This window comes from Myripristis murdjan, chromosome 24 (assembly GCF_902150065.1).
Source record: "Myripristis murdjan chromosome 24, fMyrMur1.1, whole genome shotgun sequence".
Classification (NCBI taxonomy): domain Eukaryota; kingdom Metazoa; phylum Chordata; class Actinopteri; order Holocentriformes; family Holocentridae; genus Myripristis; species Myripristis murdjan.
The window spans coordinates 12,137,524-12,156,327 of NC_044003.1; the positions used below are offsets into that span (position 1 = coordinate 12,137,524).

Below are 18,804 nucleotides of genomic sequence, written 5' to 3' on the forward strand. Positions count from 1 at the left end.
AAATTTGGGGACTTGACTGTCAGATGGATATTAGAGACAGAGGCTAATGAGCAAATACTTTCCCTTTCGTATCCATCTTTATTTATTTTCACAGATAAATTAATGACACTTGAGTAAGATATAACTGGATTTACATTTTCACTTCAGGTAACTAAGTCCAGTTTTCTGATCCTGTCTCATAGTTTAGTGAGGCTGTGCATAGAGCTCTTTAAGTGGCACAGAGTAGATTAAACTACTTTGGTTATGTGGCTGTATCTTTTTTTTTAATTGCCACTTCATTTCATATTTTGCCAAATGTTTGGTGACTTTTGCCCCAGAAGATTTCATACTTGTGCTCAAGCTGACAGGGCTCTGCACCGCTGTAAGCAATTACGAATCAGATTGGTCAAACATTTTAATCATTGGTATTGTTCAGTATTTCTAAAATCCATGGTTCAGAGCAGCATCCTCTCTACATGAGTATGGCGTACTAATCATGACCAAGGTTAACCACAGACATAATGGCCTGTTGAACGCTGGCAGAGGCTAAAATATTTTGTTTTTCCCCAGAGTGGGAAAGCGGCTCTTTTTACAAAAGTTTAAGCTGCATTTCTCCATTTTCGCCCCTCTTTTTTCAATTTGCCTATTGCATATTTTAAATAAAGTATGCAAAAGGAAGAAGAAACCTGATAACTTCCATATCACAAGTGAGCTGAGTCCGGTGTAAATCTAGTCCAACTCAACATGTAATCACTGTGTTAGTGGACGAATAGCAAACGGCGGTGACTTTCATTCAGTGGAAATGCAGAATAGTGGCATCAAGACAAGAATCAATGCATTAGATTAGGCTGGAGCCCATGATATCTCATATCTCTCTCTCTCTCTCTCTCTCTCGCTCCCTCTCTCTTCCACACGAGAACAATGCATGCTCGGGCAAAACAAAAACCTCCGTAAGCATAATAGTCCAGTAATTTTCGGCCAAAATTGGGGTCAACCTAGGACAAATTGCAAGAGAAGCAAACTCAACTGATTTTGTATCCTCAGTTTGTCCTGAGTGAGGGAAAAAAAAGTCCTGAGGAATCCTATTGGTGGAAAGTTTTGAAAATCACCTATTTATGACCACATATTACCAAAAAACACTGTTTTTAACACACAGGGGAAAGAGGTTCGAAATTTTACTTTCAGATATCACTATAAAAATTCACAAGCTGATTACACACACAAAGACAAGAAAAAAAGTCAATTACAAGTTCTTTGAATTATTCTGTTTACACATGCATATCACACATTATCTGGTTTGATATGCGCAAATAAGGAATATAAGGAATAAATGCCAGAACAGATATTTAAAGAGTGAATTAAAAGGTTACTATATGTATAGTAACCTTTTAATTCACTGTTATATAGTAACATTTTAATTAAAGGTTACTATATATATATATATATATATATATATATATATATAGTGTCTGTGTGGTTTAAAGATCTGTTCTGGCATGTATTCCAATTAGCGCATATCAAATCAGATAATGTGTGATATCATATGCATATGTAAACAGAATAATTCAAAGAACTTGTAATTGACTTTTTTTCTTGTCTTTGTGTGTGTAATCAACTTGTGAATTTTTATAGTGATATCTGAAAGTAAAATTTTGCACCCCTTACCCCTGTGTTTTAAAAACAGTGTTTTTTGGTAATATGTGGTCATAAATAGGTGATTTTCAAAACTTTCCACTGATGGGATTCCTTGGGACTTTTTTTTTTCCCTCACTCAGGACAAACTGAGGAAACAAAATCAGTTGAGTTTGCTTCTCTTGCAATTTGTCCTAGGTTTTTTCATAAAATGACTGGACTATAAACAACAGAACTATACCACACAACCACACTGTGCAATGAAGTTCAGTTTCCCAATACCAAAGTTTGACTTCCTTTATTTCTTCATCGTTTCAAAATTCAGTAGCATAATGGAAACATCCTCAGCCACTGTTCATTTACCTTTTTCCCCAATCAGCACTAAGTTTAAAAATATTGTGCACGCATTTCTCACAATACCTGACATTTGGTCTTCAAAAACATTGGCAGATGCGTTACAGTTCACATTTGGCAGAGGCTTTTATCCAAAGTGTTGGCAATTTTAAACAAAGGAGAAATTGCACATTCATAGTTTACACCAGCCTTAGCGTAGTTTGGCATGCAATCGTTCTTTAGCCTATATATGAAAAAGTGAAAACAATGCCCAGTAGCCCTCTGACCCAAGAAGAAGTGCACTTTGGTCGAGGCAGCAGATTTCACATACAGAATGAAATAAAAATTAGCTGCTCGTCATTTCAAATCACTGTAGCTGACAGTATGCCACGATATGCCTTAGCACTGGCTGTTTTGGAAAGAGTAAGCTGTATTGTAAAGCCATTAGAAACTGACTTGAAATCACAAATCTCATTTATGAAAGGCAGCATAGTGAAATAACTGCAGTCAAGCTCATTAGGGCAGTGCAAAAGAATAACTTGCTGTTGCTGAACGGATTTCTACCCAAATAACTACAACTATAAAATCACTTAATTTATAAATAATCATCCCATAAAATGAATTCAAATACAACTTCCAGCTCCTCCAGCGCCCTCTGATTTTGTATTACATTCCCTTCATCAGAATGACTTTTCACATTTGTGCTATCTACAGGTCTTGGCTCGTGCTCCGGCTCACAGGACGTGGCTGCTGTCGGAGCAGGACGGGCCGTACTGGAGGACCCCAGGACCGGAGGCTCTGCTCTGGCTCTTGTGGCTGTCTTGGCCTCCCGGACTGGAGCCCGCTGAGGTTAAGCTGCTGCTGCTGCTGCTGCTGCTGCTGGTGGAGGGAGGCTCTTTCTCAGCCTTGGCCCTTGGCTGGGTGGCTTTGACTTTGTGGTGGATCTGGTGAGCATCCAGCATCTCCAGCAGCAGGTCGTACAGAGGCACTTTGTTCTTGCACTTCATGCTGTACAAGTGCTCCATGCCTTTGTTGCTGCAGGGGGCAGTAAACAAGAGTTAGACGGAGGGTTAGAATCTGTGCAAAAGTCACGCACCGCTTTTAGTTTTCGCTCATTCCACAGGCAAGGCTAAAAACTGAGGGTAAACAAGCTTTCTCCCTCAGGGCCCCGAGGCTACCAACTGCCTGATGAGATAAGACAATTCGGCTGTATGATCTCCTTTAACGTGCACTTTCAGGACTGGCTTGTACTTGAGCTATGATTTGTGTTTTGCTTTTGTTTTTCTGTTAATTTTTTGCATTTACACCAAAATGTTTTAATTCTCTGTCGTCACTGTTCATTCATTTTGTTTCTTTATTTCCTGTCATTTTTCAAACCAAATGGTCCTACTTTGAAACATAAGACATAAGAAGCTTTATTGTCATTGTGCTACTGAGGACAGCATACAATGAAACTGAGTTGGTGCATACCTGTGAAAGTTAAAAGTAAGAAAAATATATAGCAATTTAAAGAAATAAAAAATATATACATTATACAATAAATAAAACAAGATAAAATAAATAGATCACTTATTGCACTGAAACACTTATTGCACAGGTTCAGTTGTGTGGAGATGAAAACATGAAACATTTTATAAACTCCAATATAATAACATAACATAGACAGCATAAATAGAGAAATACCTATGGCTTTAATTTAGATTAAAATCTTTTTTTACATCTTCAGAAGGTTACTGAGAGACAGTCTCTCCTCACCTCATGTGCCTGATGTGGGAGAGCAGCAGGAGCAGCTGGGCTTGCCGTCTCGACTGCTGCTGAACCGAGCATCCTGATTGGCCGATGTGATGTATGAGCGCGTCGGTGATGATGTCCAGCATGTTTTGCACGGCCGGGCTGTTGTGAAGCGGCTCCATTGAGCCAGTGCAGAAAGAGAAGGCGCCTATCAGGAAGAGATGAAGATGCCCAGCAAGATAAAGTTCAGCTTGCTTCAATTATTCTGGCTAATGTCCCTCTGCCCTTAAATAGAAAACTGCCCCCCAGTTTTGTGAGCATTAAAATACACCTAAAACACTGAAATCCCAGATGAATCAAGTTTGCCACAAAGGACAATACAGTGACTGATTGATATCTCACTGGACATTATCTGAATTTTGGTAAACCTCAGTCACCTTGCACCACAGCCACATCAGAACTAACTCCTGCATTTTGAAAAAGACCTGATTCATACTTGCACATGAACAAATATCTACACGTTACTGCCCACGCAGCATTCAAGTGCCCATCCAGCCACAGCAGCTGCATCAGTGCCATCCCACAGATGTTTCACTCTCTTCGGTTCCCCGTATAGAAAATCTCAATCTCCGGGATAAACACGGCTCTCTGCGTCGTCACATGTTGTCATGGGAACAATTATTGGGCATATTGATGATACGGGCCTTTCTAGAACACTCTGTTCAGCTAATGTGCCTGGATAGCGTTCGGGCAGCTTCGCTCCTGTGGGTGTAGTGTGTTCAATATTTACTCATGGGAAAAGAAATATCACCTGTAACAAAAGTGGTGCGCATTGGAACAAACATTGTATCAGATGAAAAATAAATGGTGGAGGGTTAATTATTTTGCATTAGAGGTGGGTCTCCTTTAGAGATGTTGCCCCCGTCTCAACGCTGTCAGTGCTGGGTATCAATTTGCTGTCACTATCACTGCCAATGCTAAACAAGAGCGTGAATAAAACCACAACCAGGCAGCCACAGTTAGCTTCTCACCAGAGTTGAGCAGGGTGATGGCTTTGAGGCAGACAAACTCCTCAGGCTTGAGTTTGAGCATGCGGAAGCGGGAGACGGTGGCCAGCAGCATGTCAAAGATCTCAGGCATGCCCTCCACACAGTTCCCTTCATTCCTGGAGAGCAGAAGAGTCAAGAAAGGTAAAGACTTTACTAAGTCACATATGAACAAATGTGACTTCAGCAGAACATAAAAATCAGCTTGAAACTACAAGTTGGCGAAGTTCTCACACAGAGATACGGACCTACACTGCAAAAACTCTCCATCCTAACAACTCATATCGTCTCATATTTAGTCTGAAAATCTATTTTTGCTCAAAGCAAATAAAAAAGTGGGATGGGATTGTTCCACTTGTTTCCAAAGCTGATCAACCTGTTGCCAGAATGTCCTAGAATCAAGATTCATTTTCTTGATACTAGTAACCTGATCTCTCTTATTCTGCCTTGTTTCAGCATATTTATATATGTTTCCAAAAAAATTGGGAGCAAGTGAAACTTCATTGGAAGCAAATGGGATATCTCATCCCACTGACACATTATTTCACTTGTTTATATTAATTTGTGATTTTTTTTTTTTTTTTCGGGACTGAAATACACCATCAAAGGAGATCTTCCTCTGCAGAAAGTACGAAACTTAATCTGCACCCAGGAAACCAGCCAAAGAGGGGCCAGAAAAACAACTAATGCACCAAAGTGCTGCGACGCTCCAGCTGACAAGTGACAGAAAGATGGATAAAATCCAGTGGTCGAAGTGAAAGATAAACTTGGACGGCACAGAGCCAAGGGAATTTATCAGTCCTCTCCCACAGCATTTTAGTCATCATGTCCAATTGGGGAGGACAGTCATAGGGGGGACCAGGTTTTAGAGATAATACTCTGTAATACACCTTTGGATCAAATGGGACTATCAGGCACATCAGAGGGTAAAAGCTCCATCTATGTCTGTCTGTCTGCTTGCCTTTCTTCCCCATCCCTCTTCCTATCTTTCTTTTGCTTTCTTTCTTTTTCTGTCTTTCTGTCTGTCTACCCGGTTCTCTTTTTTTCTCCCTCGCTGAGGCAGATACTGTGGTTTGGCGAGCTTGTTTACTCTGAACACAAGGGGAAATGGAGGGAACAGACTGTGCCTGCAAAACAACCACGTCGCGAGTCTCCCTGCATCACTCTCGTCTCTCCCCGCATTCTCCCTGTTCCTCATTTAGCTCTGTCTCTTCAGCCTCCTGCTCCTGCTCCTCTCCCTCTGTCGCTCTTCCTTTTCCATCATTCCTTGCGTAGAGGTTTTGATTAAATCTCTGTCCTGGTTGCCAGCTCAGCACTATAATGATGAGGGGTGTGCGCGTGTGTGTGTGTGTGTGTGTGGCGGGGTGTTTTAGGCTAGAGAGAGGCAGCTCTTCTCTCCATGGGGAACATATAATTAGTCTTTCCCACTTAGTAGGACCCTTTGGAGAGGCACAATGCCTTGCAAGGTGTGAAATGGAAAATCTACAATGCTGATTTATCACTCTTAAAGTGTGTACGTGCATGTGTCTGTGTGAGAGAGGCAGACATTGAGGGTAGAGAGTGAGGATGAGAGTGAGGGAGAGAGGAGAGAGAAGTAGGTAAAACGTGTGACGCACAAGCAAGATTGTATTCCTTGCTACCTGTCCAGTATGAGGTCCTGTGCAAAGATGAGTTTGCCGGGAACGTGGATGGACCTCCAGATGAGGCCGATCATCAGCACCTCCAGCCAAGAGCTCTCCAGCAGCTGCACCTGGTCATGCAGGGACAGATCAAGGAAGCCTGGCGACACACAAAGACACACACACACAAACAGCATGCACATTAATGAGCGCTGCTGCAGGGGGCAGCCTGGTCGCTCACTGGACAAGAGCGTGCACCACGCATTAAGGCTGAGGCCTGATCACAGCATTCTGGGTTCGAATCTGAACTCAGGTCCTTTACTGCATGTCATCCCCTCTCTCTCCCCCTGCCTGTCCTGTCTCTCTATACTGGGACTGACAAATAAAGCAGAAATGCCAAAAACAAATCGTGACAAAAATGAGCTGTAAATTGCTGTAAATTGGCCAAAGTGGGGATGGAAACATGGAAATGCTACATTGTGACGAGGCTAGAACAATATGCCAACTGCAAGAGCAACAATTTTTTGCTAAAAGTAAAATTGCGTGACAAAAAACATAAGTGAAGTATTGTGGTGCTACAGAGACGCCCTGACATAAAAATCATATTCTCCAGACTCCAGAAAACTGTCGCTGAAAAATTTGGGGAAAACGTGACCAGAAAAAAACGGCAATCAGAGGAGAGTGGAGGGGAGAGTGATATGGCCCTAAAATAATATCACAATATTCCAGGTATTTCTGTGATAACTATATTCTTGACGACATGACAGTAAAGTTTTCTATGTTGCCCCTTTTTAGTCTTCTTGCACTTCTTACATATTACCGTGGTTTGTTCTCCATTCGATATTTTGTAACCGAATCAGCTCCACACAACTGAAGCTGCTCTCCTTTTTGGAACGAACTCCTCCCCCGTGGAGCCGCTACTCTCACTTCCAACAGTGCTTGATGATGATGATGTAATCATGTCAACAAGTCAGAATATTGTCATTATCAAGAAATGATTTTTTTTTTTTTTGGTCATATTAAAAATCATACCAGTATTATCATGAACCATATGATATGGCACACCCAATTTACTGGCTCTCGTCAAAAATTAACCAATCATCCCAACAGCCAATCACTGGCCTCAGTCACTCATTAACAATGAATAAATGTCTCCAAAATGCCTAATTAGAGACAAGAGGAACCCTGGAAACCTAAAACATTTCCTTATAATTTTCTTTTGTGTTTTTTTTTTTAGACAATTCATTGTATAAAACTAATCCCCCCCAAAATGAAATGATATTAAAAAACCCTCTTCTTTCACACCGGAAAAGTGCTTGTGACTGATTACAGCAACAATTTGGCATCATGACTGATTTTCCAGATCAGATCGAATCCACACTACACAGCAAAACGTCCACTGCGAGCGAGTGGTGATCACTGGAGATCATCAGTGATTACTTGGAGTATTGATCAGAGAGTAGTTAGTCCGCTCGCAGAGGTCATGTGGCTCTGGGGCAGCGCTGCAAAATGATCTGGAGTGATAAACAAACTCTCCAGCGTGGGGACATGAACTCTGGCTTTGTGTTGACCTTCAGAGTTGTGTCTCTCTTAAAAATTTAAAAAAAAAAAAAAAAAAAGTGTGCCGTGCTTTTTCGGCGGGAGTAAAAAGGCTTCTCTGAATGAAACCATCTGCAGTGGTGATGCCTGCTCGGGAGCCTTATCACCAGTACTCAGCTGTCTCAACTCACATCTAATTACAGCCAATTCACCACCATTGTTGCTCTATGTACCTTGTTTGGGACCCCTCGCAATTAAAACTGTGTGCCTTCGGGCTTTTAGTGATGCACATGGTTGTAATGTCTCAAAATAAGGATTTAGTCACTTAGTGGGCCTGTGTTTGTGTGTGTGTGTGTGTGTGTGTGTGTGTGTGTGTGTGTGTGTGTGTGTGTGTGTGTGTGTGTAAAAGGGTAATGTGCCTTATCCTGCATTAAGGCTCTATGGGGTGCCAGCAGATTGGCCAAACAATCCTCTCAAAGGTGATGACTGCAATTACCACCACTATAATAGCCCTGCATGTGTGTTGGTGTGTGTGTGTGTGTGTGTGTGTGTTTATGCTGTCATTGTGAAGGTCTTGCATCACCTGAGCTGTTGCCTAAGCAGTCAGCCAGGCAACAGAGCTGGGCCACAACCTGTGCCACACACACACACACACACACACACACACACACACACACACACACACACACAGCACAGCACAGCACAAATGTGTCTTTACATGTGCAAGGCAGAAACTGTTTCATTGGTGAATCCACATTTCTTTTCTTTGATACAGCTGAAGTGCTCTTTGAGAAAAAGAAATGATTACAAGTGAAAACAAATTAGTTTCAATGCAGGTAAAAAGTCCAGCTGCCGTTCGGCTTTGTGCAGCAGCCACAGTTGCTGCCATGTGGCTGGAGACTTTCACTCAAATTATAACTGAGATAAACACAGAGCAGTTTCACGTCAGTCTAATAAAGCATGACACACAAAAAGTCAGTAGCCTTTTTACAGCTAATCATGACTTTGTATAGCTGTGTGTTATTTTCTTATGTATGGCAGGTGTGTGAGACGTTCTTTTTCTGTACATTCATGATGCTTATATCGTAAAACACAGATAACTCTGTATGCCGGAGATTCTGACTAATTATTATTAATTATTAAATGATAGTTAGAGCCAATAAAGGATGCACTAAAGCAGATTATAGATAAGTCTGGGCCATAGTGACAAAATCAAATATCACAATACCTTTGATGGAATACCTTGATATCGATATTATGACGATACTGCAGGAATGACTATCGGTGCTTTTGCAATACAGCCTTTAAAACCAAGAATGGACAACAATAGTTATATAAGATATATATGAAATATAATCTTATATCATTAATATTCTATAATCCCAGAATATATCTAGTTTCATATCACATTACAGTTAAAATATCAATGTATTGCTCAGCCCTAACTACAGACATGACAATACTTTGGTATATCATGAAAGCAGTCGTGCAGTTTTTTTTTTTATATAAATTTTTTAAAAATTATAAAACACAGTCAAGGCTGGAAATAGAGTTTTGAAAGTGAGAAACCTCAGCAGTAAAGTCATAAATGAGTCACTGCTATATGACTAATCACCTTCCTGTAGATACATTATAGTTGCTTTGTGTTATGCAGCAGTAAAAATCGTACACTGTGCCCCTCTAAAGTCGTATTTTTCTTAAAACAAGTAAAACAAAGCATCAGCCAGATGAGAATTTCTCATATTTTGAATGCAGCCTCACTTGTTTCAAGAGAGTTTTTGAAACAAGGGTTAAAATCTGAAAAGAATAAAGACCGCTCCTGGGTTTCGTGCACTGAATGATGATTCAAGGGTCATACTGATGATGACGATTTTTCGCCAAAGTAGCTTCACGGTTCCCAGTGCCCGTTCTCACCTGGCACCTTCTTGGCCCAGGCGATCATGTGGACCAGCTCCTTGTCGGCCATGCTGGTGAGCAGGGTCATCATGGTCACCTCAGTGTAGGGGCGGCTCAGCTCCTGGCGGGAGGACAAGAACGGAGGCTCAGCTCCCTGCAACAGGAGGAGCACCTGTGGAGACGGGAAACAAATAACCACACAGTCAGCCTGCGTCAGCATTGCTGAAGGGCCACTGATGGCCACTGAACCGCAAAAAAATCATATTTTTGCCAGTGTCAAATAACACCTTAAACGCAAAGCACATAAATCTATGATCCAGTATATCTCTCATGTACTGCAGTGATGTAGAATGTTTGAAAATGGAAGTAAAAAAGCTTGTAACAAATTTCTCTGTGGAACAATGCAGTAAAAAAAAAAAATACAAATGTGCCGTGAGAGACTGTGCTTCACTGTGCTTTAAAAAAATATTCAAACATGTTGGCCAAAATACCCTTTTTCTCACCCAGACCAAGACACGGTGTTCGATACCATTTTCACCGCTGTACATCCAGTGGTTTGGTTCCTATGTGTAGCATTTTGTGTTAGCTTAGCATAAAGACTTGAAGTCTATGGGAGTCATTAGCCTAGCTCTGTCAAACTGAAAACCTTACAGCAACTCCAGAACAGTCTTATTTACACAGTGTATCGTGTGTATTTGAAATACACGCACAAGCATATTTTGTCAAAAATGTTGGAGTATTCCTTTAAAGCTATGGATGATTTAGAGCGAAGATTTTCCTCCTGTGCTCTAAAATCACTGTGAATCACTTTAAAAAAAAAAAAAAAAGGCTTTGGAGGCTATCCATGGCCTGAGGAAGGTCCTACAAGGTTGAAATTGATCTGCAATTTAAATATCTGATTTATAAGTACCCTAGGTAAGCCCAGTGAATAAAGGCTTTTTAAATAACCTATTCTTAGATGTGCCTTAAGACAGTCCAATTCAGATTCCTCTCTTTAATAATAACTGTTATGATTTGTATTCTCTTCCACAGAGGAATGAATTACTTTAACAGTTGAAAGTGGTTGCTTAGTGATATGTGTATTGGTGAGAGGCTTGGTTTGCATTTAACTCATTTATAGGCAGGCAGACAAAGGCATATTTGCAAAGTATTTTACAAAACCTTAAACTATGATTCAGCCAATCAGAACTGGGAACCAGAGCCATCTGTTTTTTATCCTATGACATACACTTTAGTGTTTCACGAGGTACTCTGTGGTACAGAATGCACACGGCCATTTGAGAGAAATGGTGTAAGTTATTTTCTGAATGTGTGCATTCTGATTCATCTTATCCAAGTTATCTCTCTCTGTTCTTCATACTTTATTAGACTTTTTGTGGGACTGTACCTGGTCCGGAGGCATGTAAATTCTGGGTGCTTTTCCTCCAACTCCTCCTCCTCCTGCGGTGCTGCTGCAGCCTTGTTTCCTCCCACCCTGAGGGGGCGCTGCTCTGTGCTCCAGCTCCCTGAAGGCCTTGTCTTTGTCAGTGGTGCCGTTGCGTCGTTTTTCACGGCGCAAAACACGACTCCCACGGTCCTTACGCATACCTGGAGGATGGAGAAGGGGTTCAAAAGAGCATGAACATTTACGCATGGAGACACGCACACACATACACACACACACACAGACATAAGCACATGCACACACACACAGGCATTTATCAGACTTGTCCCACTCTAACCCCCCACACATAATTTCATATCCTGTCCTTGCCATAGAATCCAAAGAGTGTGTGTGTGGCTGCTTGCGTGATTGCAGAAATATGAAAACAAAAATGTGGGTGTGTGCTTATCAGTTGTTGTACTCCTTAAGAGGAAATCATTTCAAGGTCATGTTAAAGTTAGTCTCAAGCTTATCTGCATCCAGCAGCACACCAAGACTTGGGCAAATCCTCTCAGCATCAAGCCAATAAAGGAGCCATGACTGATAGACGGCAATTCAACACGTTTTAACGAAGAGCTTTTGGGGCGAGCATCCAACTAGTTAAGAGTCAATTTGACTGCAGATGTAAAAACACTAAAACACACAAAGAAAAGAAAAGATTCTGCTGTTGGGAAAAGATTTTTAAAAAATATATCCAGCCTACACAGAAATAAAAGAACAGTGGTGCAAAAATGCAACTAAATTTGATAACAGACAGAAGCTGAATTATAACAAGAGAGGGGAAAAAAGTAAATTAAAACAAGAAAGCTACACTGCCTTGCAAAAGCTGATAAGAACAGCTTTTAAAACCATTAAAACGGTAGGAAGGCTGCAGTGATGGATGAGGCTTAATTATGATAAACAACCTCATGCGAGTAGCTGAAACAAGAGTCTCGAGGGTATTAAAATGCACTTGCCCGAAGGTGAGATGTGGGTGTGTGTGGGTGTGTGTGTGTGTGCGTCTCTGCAGCTGGCTACTGGTGTTTCCACCCACCTCCTTTCATCATTCCCACTTCGTAACACTTCCTAAGGCGGCATGCCTGGCAGCTCTTCCTCCGATTCCTGTCAATAGTACACTGATTGGTCGCCGGGCACATGTAGTCATTGTGACCTGAGAGGAGGAAAAAAAAAAAAGAAATCTATTATTCCAAGTCACCCACTCCTATCCTCAGTGTAGATTTGGGTTATTTAGTAACCAGGGACAGTGTAGTCTCATCTCAAATTGATCTGAGATGGAGGAAATTAAATTTTTCTATTTTAGCTTCGTCATTGCCATGGAGAGCATTTCTTTTTTATGATGTCTTACATTGCAAGACATTGATGTATGCCAAAACATTTCAGCGCTCATTCATGTCTGTCATGTCACAAATATGACTAAGCCACCTACAGCGGATGACGCTTTTTTTCTGCACATGGAGGGTTAACACCTTGCTGTGCGGAGTGTGGGTTGGAGGTTTTGCATCTTCACCAAGGAGAAAGCTCAAGAAAAGTGCTGGGCAACTTGTGTAATTTTGAACACTGGGTGTAGATAATGACATGGTGGAAACTATTAGCCTTTTTAAATTCAATTTCTAGTCCCTTATTCCAAATGTCAAATTTTCTTTCAGTCTCTACATTTTTCAAAAGACATCCATTGTGCTGCTCTGTCTTCCTGGGTCTGTACCACACTGTACATGACAGTGATCAACATCCAGTTTAACTGCTGTTTTATCTAGGAGCCTAACGTGCTGGCTCGGAGCCACTCACAGGTCAAAGTCAACACCATGACCCCGAGTGTTGACATACCAACAGGCATGTGTTGCCACAATGTGACAAAACAATCTGCGCACACGAATGCAAATAAAGATGCACACGCACTAACACGCACGCGCATAAGCATCCACAAAACTATCAAATCACAATCCCGTAGTGCCAAAATGACCGTTTTCTCTACTGTGGTTGTTCCTTAGATTCCCAAATGTGCCAGATGAAGCCACATCAAGACACACAGTGCTCTGCTTTTTCTGTAAAGGGGAATCTATAAAAGAGAAACTGTCAGTAATGGGAAATTATATTTTCTATGGCTGAGTAAAAATATACTTTCTTCAGGTTTATCGAAATCTTTATTTGAGCCATCCAATATCGACTCTTAAAATCTGGATATCAGGCTTTTAATGGCTATGATTTTTTCAGTGGCTTTGTGAAGATGTTTCTTGAAAGTTATTTATATCTCGCCCCCCGTCCTGTAGATGCCGTCTGTCGAGCTCCTCGCCTACAGGAACACAGCTGACCAAATGATAGTTTTTGAGTGAATGAGCAAACAATCATGGGAGTTCTCCCTGCAGCAAGCAACCATCAAGCCTAAACATAGATTTCGCCTGGACAAAAGCAGAACTATTTGTGAGCTGCAAAATTATTATTGCAACTGGGTGGAATTAGAAGGACGGTGATTCTGCCATGGCCGGAGTAGAAATTAGACACTCACATGAAGATCATTTCAGGTACTTATTAATGAACTCGGGTCATATGATGATACGCTGGTGCAGTTAGCAGGAGAACGACAAAAATAAGAGAATGAGACTTCATTTTCTATCATTAGGTAAACAACATCTGGTGGCTTTCGTCATCGTAAACACACGAGAAAGACGTGAACCGTCCCCAACGTAGAGGGATCATATCCATAATGTGTGGAACATATTTTCCAGACTTCACCAGACTTAACCATATTTGAACATAGGAAATATCATGACCCTGTGACCTCTGGAAACTACAGCAGATATAGAGACAGTAGAAAAACATACTATCAGAAATCATATTGAAAGTGGTATCACATCAAATCTGGTCCTTGTGAATCAGAACTGAATCGAGCTGGGAAATCAGAACCGAGACCAGGTGTTTTCTGACAGGGTTCATCAGACTGGTATTAGACTGGACTTTTCTATGATAAATACAGAAAACAGAATCATATTCTCATTGCTCAGCACAATCAACTTGATTTTGACCATTTACTCTTTACCTATTATCCTACTGCACACATTTTGGTTTTTCATGTGAAAAAAAAAGTACAATATTTTTTATCTTGTTTGTTATTGATATTAATGATTAATGATACTTTTTTTTTTTTTACTTACACCTAAAGAACCCCAAATTATTTTGTCACCTCAAGGCAACACTGCACGATAAGGGTGCCAAAAAAAGGAGGAAAATGACGTATTTCCACAAGATTCATTTAATGGAAAAAAAAAAAAACAGTTTTGTTTCCATTTCCTATGAATAATAGTTGACACATTGTTAAAAAAAAAAAAAAAAAAACACTGACCAATACTACTATTACATAAAACTGTCAATTCTGAACTGAGCATGATGTTGCCCTGAAAACTAGCCGAGTCAACTAAATAAAAATGACCTCACATATAACTAACTTACTAACACTTACTAACATATAACAAAACATAAACTAATATATTTATTATGCACATTAATATATATTTTTATAGTACAGTTACTGTTATTTTAATTGGCTAAATACTGTAATTCATGCTAGCTCTGCACCAGACACTGAGCTCATAAAAGAAAGTCTCTTCACTTCCTGTCACATCATATCATCTGCAGCACCTCAGTGGGCGGATCTCAAACATGTCATTAAACATGACGATGTGTAAACATTATAAAATATTATACGGGGCTGTGGGGAGAAAAGTGAAGTTTGCGAGTCTCGTCCACGACTGACAGGTGTAATGGAGACCCGAGCAGCTCTTACCCTGAATGCTCCTCTTGAAGAAGGCCTTGCAGCCCTCGCAGGACCACACGCCGTAGTGGTACCCGGAGGCGTAGTCGCTGCACACGGCACAGAAGCGAGTCTCTTTGGCCATCTCAGACACCGCGGCCCTGACCCCTGACCCCACCGGGCCGAACGACTCATCAGCGGTGCCGCACACTTCCTCCCTGGATACTGGCTGTTGACTGGACGGCACGCTGGATCTTACACAGAGGGCTGGTTTTAGTTTCATCACATCATGGTCACATCATTTGGATATGTGTCCTTCCAATGCCATCATAAAGCTATTAACTGTAAATTATGATGCCATGAACATTTAAGACCAAACTTCATGAAATCCAATGGGAGCTCAAGCCAAAGGATTCCTCTAATCAGGAGAGAGAAAGAATCGAGATGAAGATTAAATCAGTTTTTTTTTTTTTTTTTTTTGTTTTTTGTTCTTTACACTCAAGTCACACCTATCCTGACATTCAGTACACACCGAGTTCGATGAGGATCTGACTGTTTTCTGAGAAGAGCAAGGACAGAGTACTATTTTCCATCTGAGTCATGAAGCGAGCTGTACATGTGGACTTTTGTTGTTCTTACATATTGTTCCTTTCTCAAGGTCCTCAACAAAGTCCTTAATCTCTGGACTTAGAAACCAGGGCAAGACTTGATCCTCTCTATTAAGATAATGGCAACATTTGCCATAAAGCGGAGACTGAAAAAAAAAATAATGTTGTTATATAATGACATAATATTCACAACATTTTGCAGACTAAACAGAATTTACAGGGCCATCATTTAGACTGGGCTGAGTGACATGGAGTTTAGTATTAGTATTGAGTCCTATTTAGCACTAAATAGGAACAACAAAAACCAACATAATAAATAGCAATGGTGAGAAATATATAAAAAGATTAGAATATGAACAATCTGGACATACTGTGATAGTTTTTTTTCGTCTGTAATCATGTATTTAAAGCATGATGGAGTGAATAGAGTTTCCCTTTAGAGGTAATCATATCTGAGACATGAACCAGAACAGTCTATTGAAGTTTTGATTGCTTTGTCTGTGGCAGTTACATAATCATGCAATTACACCGCAAACAAATCTGACCCGACAGCTAAGAGTGAAGCCCTGGCTGTGGCATCTGTTTACTATTCAAGCAAAACAAGACCGAACGGGGCCAAAATATCTCATCCCTGCCCATACTCTGCCTTTTTTTTTTTTTTTTTTTTTTTAAATAACACAGTGACCAAAGTAGCATCTCCATTCAATGATTCTGAAAAAAATGTAAGAAGTAACACTCAACCTGTTGAGCCGGTGTCTATGAAAAACACTTTCTTGTCCCTTTTTCCTTCTTTGGAGACACAGATTTAAGAGAAAATTGTAGCCTATTCCCTCACCTGTACATGGGTGTTGAGGTGGTCTCCAGATAGTAGGGCTGGCTTGGCACCCCGGGGTGGCTGGGTGGGTGCGTAAAGGGGCTGAGCTGGGGGCTAGAGGGCACAAACACAAGAGGACTGGTAGGCCCATTTCCCAGGGACTGAAGGCTGCCATTTGACGGAGGTCTGTGGGCATCCAGGGAACCAGAGTAGAAGCCATTGGTGGAGTGGCTGTAGAGGGTCGGGGTGGAGGCAGAGGCTGCGTAGTCGTACACCCCTTCTAGAAAGTCCACGGTGGCTACCCCGACAGGCCCCCGGTTCTCCTCGGGGTACATGTCACTGAGGGGGGCACGCGGCGGTGGTGAGAGTCGTTGGGGGGAGAGGGTCTCCAGCGCTGAGGCGTCTGGGCTGATCCTGGGTGTGACTGCCGGTCCGCGAGGCTGCCTGCTCTGCACCGGGCTCTGCCTGAGCAACATCACAGCACAGCAGCACTGATAAGCAACATGATTTAGACTGGCTCTCCCAACGGTGGGAGGGAGAGTGGAGAGGAGTGCTGCCCCCACTCTCTCTTTTCTCTGTCCTCACTACTCCCTCTCTCCCTCTCTCTCTCTCCCTCTCTCTCTCTCTTGTTGTGTACTCAGAAGCCCTTCAGGCAGCTTGAAGGAGGGCACTGCTATTCTTTCAGTCCATTTGCCCTCTTTGCCTTTGTCACCCCCCCCACCCAAAAAAAGCACAACCAAAAATACCCCTCCCAAACTTCTTTCAGGCTTTTTGCCGGCAAGGCTTTTCCCCCTTTTCCTCGTAATACATCTCAACTGGTGTGTGGGAGGGAGGGGAGAGAGAAACAGAAAGAGAAATGGAGACAACCAAACAACTTCCCTGTCTTCTCTCACACACTTCTATAAAAAAAAAAAATGCCCTCCTTCCACTTTACCTTTGTGTTGCCCTGGAAAGCTTTTAGCAGTCACAGCTGGTATCGAGAGTGAAAGGTTAAGCCTGCGGTAAGCCTCTCCCTCAACGCTTATCATTCATTTAGCTGACATACGGAACGCTACCAGAAATATAAACGAGCAGTCTGACTCCTTGTAGCCAGATTATTGAATGCACCTGAGACTTGCGCACAAATCAAATCACCGTGGAAATCAGATACATTAAGATAATGCTTTTCAACTTCAAAGGGGCCAAACAGTAGACCACATTTTACTGCAAGTGATGCAATACTCACCTTTTATGCATCAATCATCCTCAGCTCCTCTCTGTCTCTCATTTTGAAAGCTGCTGGCTGACACTGGAACTGTTTGATTCTTCTTTTTCCTTCAGTGCTGGCCTCTCTCACATCCCTTACTCTGTCTCTCAGACATCTAGCTGGGCTACTTGGACACAGTGGGAACAGGGGATAGGTTAAATAAAGGATAAACAAATTAAAGATGCAGCCAAATCGATAGTGACGGTGTGTTTGAGTGCCAGGTCACCATAACACGGTAAACAGAGCAGGAGGTCACATCTCACTCTAACAGCCAATATTACACAATCCCAAATGGGTAAAAGACAGCTATTTTAATCAGACATTGCATGCCCTAAATTTAATCTTTTTTATAAATATATACAAAGTAATTGATACACAAGAACTGCTGAAAAAACAGTTCTTTTGCCATTATTACCTGTGTACGTGTGGGTCCTCTTATTGTGCTTTTTTTCTTCTTTTTGGCTGACTTGTAAAGTGTACGGAGACTCTCCGGGTGATGCGCACTTTAAATAAACTGAAGTTGAAGTTTTGACACCGAAGAGAGGCAGACATGCAGTGTAAGTGGTGAGAATTTACTCAATCGCTCTTATCAGTGATAAACAGATTGCTGAACAGAACAGAACACTTCATATGAACTGATCAAAATACAGGGAAACTGCATTTATACAAAGGTGGATTTAAAGGAGTGAATGTTCTTTCCGACAGTGCAAAAGCTCCGGGTTTGTAGTTTGTCAGGGATTTTAACTGTTTTGGGATTGGAAGTCAAGGTAAAACAGCTTGTGAGGTGAACCACTTAAAAGAAAAGTATGTAAAATAAGAAAAAGACTAAAGAAACTAAAGAAAACTACTAAGGAATAAGAACAAAATACACTGTCATTATTTTTAAACATTCAGAGCTAGTGAAACATGGAACTAATATCTACAGTTTGAACATTTGCAAGAGTTTCAGATTATGAATTTGTTAGTGAATACTACATTATGAGCATTAGCAAAAGACTTTAATGTGAGGCCTGGGTTTTAATCTTCCATGTGATTGTTTGTGATGTGACCATTCATATGATATTGTCAGCTAACACACTCATTTATACACACACACACACACAAAAAGAAAATCATGAAAATGCACATGATCACAAAAAACTGACCTCCAACTTTGACGAAAAACTGCACATTTGGCACTGGGGCTTCATTTC

At 41.3% G+C, this 18,804-nt stretch overlaps 1 protein-coding gene across 3 annotated transcripts; it reads right to left on the minus strand.

Moving 5' to 3' along the window:
- Positions 1-1,834: 1,834 nt before the first annotated feature.
- Positions 1,835-17,621, minus strand: esr1 (estrogen receptor 1). 3 transcript variants are annotated; one of them, XM_030047074.1, is made up of 10 exons: positions 17,591-17,621; positions 16,387-16,830; positions 14,977-15,197; positions 12,232-12,348; positions 11,163-11,362; positions 9,794-9,947; positions 6,362-6,500; positions 4,707-4,840; positions 3,700-3,883; positions 1,835-2,979 (listed from the first exon to the last, which is right to left on the minus strand). In XM_030047074.1, the coding sequence occupies exons 1-10, from the start codon at positions 17,599-17,601 to the stop codon at positions 2,679-2,681; spliced, it is 1,905 nt and encodes a 634-aa protein (XP_029902934.1). In that variant the 5' UTR covers positions 17,602-17,621; the 3' UTR covers positions 1,835-2,678. The 3 variants fall into 3 exon arrangements, with proteins under 3 accessions (XP_029902934.1, XP_029902935.1, XP_029902936.1); XM_030047076.1 differs by lacking the exon at positions 17,591-17,621 and adding an exon at positions 17,300-17,365 and having other exon boundaries at positions 1,836-2,979; XM_030047075.1 differs by lacking the exon at positions 17,591-17,621 and having other exon boundaries at positions 14,977-15,191; positions 16,387-16,948.
- Positions 17,622-18,804: the final 1,183 nt, after the last annotated feature.

Excerpts from the sequence above, each read along its gene's own strand:
- esr1 (XM_030047074.1), bottom strand. Across the intron at positions 9,948-11,162 it reads TTTACATGCCTCCGGACCAG|GTGCTCCTCCTGTTGCAGGG; the intron begins GTACAGTCCCAC and ends CCGTCTCCACAG. Across the intron at positions 2,980-3,699 it reads TCCCACATCAGGCACATGAG|CAACAAAGGCATGGAGCACT; the intron begins GTGAGGAGAGAC and ends TGCCCCCTGCAG.